The 6000-nt window shown below is 36.5% G+C and overlaps 1 protein-coding gene across 2 annotated transcripts in view; it reads right to left on the bottom strand.

Annotated features, from left to right (window-relative positions):
- The window catches only part of Zdhhc2 (zinc finger DHHC-type containing 2), a 90363-nt gene that overhangs the window by 9485 nt on the left and 74878 nt on the right, over window positions 1-6000 (bottom strand). For both annotated transcript variants that reach the window (XM_004633056.2, XM_023717231.1), the window contains exons 9-10: window positions 3928-4054; window positions 3584-3676 (exon numbers count right to left, since the gene is read on the bottom strand). In XM_004633056.2, coding sequence (XP_004633113.1) covers window positions 3584-3676; window positions 3928-4054 — 220 coding nt within the window. The remainder of the gene's footprint in view (window positions 1-3583; window positions 3677-3927; window positions 4055-6000) is intronic.

The raw sequence follows: 6000 nt of genomic DNA, 5'->3' as shown, positions 1-6000 counted from the left end.
TATATATATAATATATATAATATATATAAATGTATTTGGTTGTTACAGAGTCTTCCTAGGTAGCTCAGACTCACAGTGATCCTTCTGTTTTCAGCCTCCCCAGTGCTGAGATTACAGGTGCACGCCACTACGCTCTATGCCCAGACTATGTGGCCCACTCCACCCATGCTGGGGGCGGGGCTGGTGCTGAGGGGATTGAACCACAGATTTCTGCACTTGCCTAAGCTTGTCTAAGCAGCTGCTTTAGCCTGCTGAGCTATCATGGCAGCCCCATCTGACTTATATTTTTAAAGTTATAAGGATAAGCTTTTGCTCCTTAATAATTACCTTATATCTGAAAACTTAGAATTTTTATTTTTTGCAGGTTTAACAGCTCTGTACTAAAACTTTGTAGGTAAGTATTGATAAAAGGAGCAAATCTCCACACATTTGTGCCCATGTGTGAAAAAACAACAACAGTAAAACCGACAAGACACAAATACTCTTTCATTTTTGTGTAATTCTTATTATTTCTCAAGAGAAGGACAGAAGAGGTGCAGAATATTTCCTATGTCTTGGCTTAGGTTCTCCCTGAACATTCACTGTTGCTAACAGGACAACAAATGGCAAAGGACATTATACAACCTTCTAAAAATCTACATATAACATGGGAAACGGCTGGAGGGGTCTGAGCAGCAGAGTGGCACGATTCTAGTTAATTCTTAGTAGAGAGAAACAGCTGGAAGGGCAGTTAGAAAATTACTGAAATTACCCATGTGAGAAGTAATGATTGCTTGGGTGAGAGGGGTGCCACGGAGGTGCAAAGAAGATAACAGGATAATCGATGTATTTCAAGGGGAGAGCTAATAAGAATTGCAAATGGAATAAATACACTACAAGGTGATTTATAGAGGAAACTGGGATAATACCATTATTTCTATTCCTCCCTGACCATCTGGGAGAATGGAAGTCACTAATACTAATACATGGACAAGTGGAGAATCAGATTTATGCATGCACATAAATGGCTAGGAATCAAATTCCAAGTTCTGTTTTGATTCTTTTCATTTGGAGATAATTTTTTAAAAAATGTTGTATTAGTACATGTTTGAAGTGCATAGTAATTATATTTGTTGTGGGGAGTTGGTGATATGCATACCTTGATTCTTGTCCTCCTCTTCTTGCTATCTCCCTCCATCTCTAGACCTCCTTCACTTTTGCAAAAGATTTGTGGATAGGATTTTTAATTGTTTAGGTGGGTATGTAAGTAGCAAGGCAGAGGGGCACAACTCTGAAGTAGTGACAGTAGGACTAACCACAGAAATTTTGTGTAGGCCACACAACAGAAATTCTTTGCACAAGAAAGACAGTTTAGCTGTCAAAACCCATCTTCAATGTTTATAGGAAAGAGAAGAGAAGACTAGAAAGCCAGCTGATTTCCTTAAGATCACTTAGCTAGGTAAAAGTGTCAGAGCTAAGATTTTTGCAAAAATCTATGCTGAGAGGAGAGATATGATCTCTGAAATCCATAAATCATTAAACTAAAAAACATTTAATAAGAGAAAGAAATATTATTGTAAACTACTACTAAATTTATAAAAGCTTGAAAACAAATCTTAAGATATGTTTTACTAGAACTAGATTTTTCTGGGCATTAAAGCATAACGATATATATTAAGAGTTATCTATGTGGAAATTTCAAGCCAAAATTCATACAGCGTGACTCAGTAAAAGATCATGATGCCTCTGAACATCCCAGTGAAATACATCAGAAAGGGCTCTTCACTAGCAGGTAAGTCTTGCCTGTAGTCAGCTGACTCAGATAATGGAGCTGGGGAGATAGCTCACTGGCATAAGCACCTCCCTGGCAAGCCCAAGGTTCTGAGTTTGATCCCCGGTACCAAAAAAAATCAACAACAACAAAAACAATGGAATGGCAAATATGTTACATCTCTTTTGACAACTTAAAATGATTTTTCAAATGGTTCAGGGGCCTTGGAAAAAATGCATTGGAAAGGACTCTGCTCATTCATGTTTGGTGCCCAAGAGGAGGATTGGGATTGGTCCTGTGTATGAGATATTGTAGCAATGAAGAAAATCTATAGAATTTAATAAATAATACTATAGTTATATTTTTCTTATTTACTTTAATTTAAAAACTAGAAGAACATATGCAAACAAAGCTCTTGCAGAGATATAAAATCAGTGTCCAAATCATTGAAACTTTAGATATAGCATCTTAAAAGTTTAAGTAATTCTGCCTTCTTCCAGTTAGTAATAAGGTTAGAATTATATTTTGGTTCTTTCTGTTGCCATTTTAAACCCTTAATGAAGTAGAATTTAAAAGAAAGCTTAAATCGTTTTTTTTTTTTTTTTTTTTTTTTTTTTTTTTTTTTTTTTTTTTTTTTTTTTTTTTTTTTTTTTTTTTTTTTTTTTTTCTTTCAGGACCCAGGGATTGAACTCAGGACCCAGGGATTGAACTCAGGACTCTGTGCTTGCCAGGCAAGCGCTTATGCTACTGAGCTATCTCCCCAGCCCTAAGAAAGCTTAAATCTTGAGCAAAAGTCTCTAGACAATGAATTTTCATGGCTGGCCAAATAGCTCAGTGGATTAAAGTGCCTGCAAGCAGGCCCAGGGGTCAGAGGGTTGGACCCCTGGGCCTGCTGTGCCGGCCCTGCTCCCAGGGTACATTGAGAGAGCAATTGAGACAGGGCCTGGTGGCACATGCCTGAAATCCCAGCTCTTGGGAGGCTGTAAACAGGCAGATCACTATGAGTCTGATCTAGTAGTGACACCCTGAACACCCTGTAGACCCTTCCCCAAAATACAAAACAAACGAACAAACAAAAAAACAATGAATTTTCAAGATCTCCTCTTCTGTCTTCATACAAAAAAGAAAAAGCCTGAGAGATGCTCGTAAGTTCTTAAAGAACATAATGAATACAATGCACATTGTTAATAGAATTGCTTAAATAGGTGTCTGGGGTCCATTTGATCCCCAAAGGCCTGATCCAGGAATTTTTTTTTCTGATCTTTTAAAAAATTACCAGAAAGAAAAGGGCATAGAGAGGCAAAGGGGAATTTTACTCTGGCTGCTCATGGCAGCAGTGGGGAGCTAATTTTACATTGTTTTTAGTGTCACATTAATAAAACATTTTAATCAACTAAAATACATAGAGACTTAACTCCTGTTTACTCACCCCCTAGACCAGTGGTAGAGAACCTATCACACATTTTTTTGAAGACAAATGATACTGACATATGTATTTTTTCTAAACTAAAACCTCAGTATTCAGGCTTAATGCAGTGTTGGTACTTTGTGATAAGTAAGTAGGTTTTGGGTTGTACTTTGGACACTCAACTCTAAAAGAGCCACCATCCCTGTCCTAGACTATTAACAGATTTTAGGACTGTGATTGAAAGTCATTATTTATCCCCTATCCCATCACACTTGCTTCTCTCTCTCACTGTAATTGGAAACCACAGCAGTAAATTACATCATATTCTTAATCTTTTTTTCCCCAAAGGAACATATAACCAGAGGAAAGAAGAGGAAAAAATGTATTACTTGGAAATAAAAAAACAACAAAGCTCTAGGGATTACTTTTTAGCCATTGAATTCAGTCCTGCAGGAGTAGCTGGTTGTTCAGGATCCTGGTTGACAAGGCAAGTTGGGAAGGAGCAGCCATCACCTAGACTAGAATTAAAATAAAAACAGTTGAACTGTGAAAAAGACAACAGAGTGAAAGTCTAACAGTAAAAGAAGGGAAAACATACAAATCAGATGCTGGCTTCAATACATCATTACAGTGACAATGAGTTAACTGACTACCATGTGGATATGACAGGAAATCAAAGATATACTTTAAAAATAGAAGTTACAATGCAGAATGGTAGACCTATGAAAGAAGGGACTTTTCCTGAAATAGTCTTTTAACAGCAAAATACCTTGAAAAAATGGGTAGCAACCAATACTTCTTCTCATCACCAAAAACTTGCCGCATGTTTTTACTGAAACCCAAACTGAATCCATTCTTATCAGTTCCATGCCGAAATACTGGACTTCTGAATGCCTCTAAGAAGAAACGATAAAGCAATCACATGAATAAAATACATGTCTCCTAATGATTACTAATGCTTAAAAATATGTGGTGTGATAGAAAAAAGGGAATGTTAACCATTTTTATTATAGTAAAAGGCACATTATCATTAATCTCCTGCAAAATACTCCTCCTAACTACAAACACATGAATTCTATCATGCTTGCCACTCTCTGAAACACTTCTGGAAGTTCTCTTTTGTGAGTGTCTTTATGTGCACTGTTATGACTTCCTCAGTGCCCTGCATAGATCCAAAGCATTCATCATTTGTTGTTTTTTACTTTGAAGAAAAGCTGTAAGTTGCATGGTGCAGATCCAAGAGTCAAATGGGCCAGAATACACCATGTGTTTACAAACCTCCCTTTCCAGTGGAAAATCCACTGGAACGCTACTTGGCAGCAGTATTCACTGTATTTTTCCATCAGACCTTGTGAAGACAACACTCTCAAAATGGATTTCCAGAACTGTTTCAGCAATAGCAAGAATTATGGGATAAATGTTTGCAATGAGGACTATTTTTATTTATTTATTTATATTAAGAAATAAATATGAATGAGACAGTTTCACAGCTGATTAATAGGGCAGTTTTGATAATCAATACACTGTACATTGTTATCTTCTTAGTGGTTATCCATAGTACAAGAAGAAGACAGGATATTCTGTCCAAACACTGTTAGTACACCTCTTTCTTCTCATTGAATTAAGTGAAAGTAGCTGTAAATTTATTCTGTTTTGTATATATAAATAAAAAATGATCTTTCCTTCGTATCCTTTTTTTTGTCCTGTCAGAGATGAATATTCTATTGGCATCTAAATACTATAGGTGTTTGAATTCAACTAAACAATCTAACACTGTCTAGCAGTCTATATTAGTGGGTTATCCTCAGAAGTTATTGACTTGAGCCTTTTACAGCTCATCGTATTAATATGGATTTACTTTACATACCTTGTTTTTATACTTTTCTACTGGATGGTTAAGACCAAGATATAGCAAGACCTATATAACAAGAAATGTAACTTTTGTATCTGATAAGGTCAGCCAAGTACTCTCAAGATTTATCCTGTAGCCCTGTACTGCCCTTTGTACATCCTTTTGTCAGTGTCTGACCTGAGGATGAGTCACGGCCATTGCTTGACCAATTTGCTCTCTGTGAAAGCTTGAGAGAGTGTTTTTTCTCCATGTGACTCTCCCCAGGCTCACTTTATGTCATCGAACACATTCCTCTGTGGCTCCATAATCTTCTTGAACAGAAAATTTGGAGCACAACTGAGTTACATGTTGTTACAGTACAGGTTCTCCTATGTCCCGAGTCTTCACTGACCTTGAAAGGCTAGGGCCAAAATGTTGGCTGATCTTGCAGCCCTTCCTTTTCTCTAATTTTGAACTGCTACCTTAGGTTGTTAACCCTCCAGAAGAGAAGCTAATTATTAACCTGCAATATATGCAGTTCGGTTTACCCTATCTGTTTAAATATCAAACATTTTGGCATATCATGGAACAGGTATTCTCCATCAGATAGTGATATATTTAACTTTAAGTCCTTAAAGAATATGAAGGAAAATAATGATATAAAAGTAGAAATAAGCATTTACATATTTTTACAAAGAAATTTAGAAATCTAACCATATACGGAATTGTAAGTCCTTCTACTAGGGAGACAATACGATATTCACAGATGTGGGTCTGGTTTATTTCACTAGTAAGTATATCTTCAAGTGGCATCCACTTGAATATGAAGGCTTCAAGTTTATCATTCTTTATAGCTGAGTAGTACTCCATTATATAAAGGTACCACATCTTTTTCAACCATTCCACATGTGACGGGCATCTTGGTTGTTTCCAAGATCTGGCTTTCACAAATTGTGTTTTTATAAACATAGGTACACATATATCACTATGATATGACGCTTTCAGTTCCTC

Source organism: Octodon degus, unplaced genomic scaffold (genome assembly GCF_000260255.1).
Source record: "Octodon degus isolate 3935 unplaced genomic scaffold, OctDeg1.0 scaffold00051, whole genome shotgun sequence".
Taxonomy (NCBI): domain Eukaryota; kingdom Metazoa; phylum Chordata; class Mammalia; order Rodentia; family Octodontidae; genus Octodon; species Octodon degus.
The sequence above is the reverse complement of the archived record's forward strand: the minus strand, read 5'-3'. Positions and strand labels throughout refer to the sequence as shown.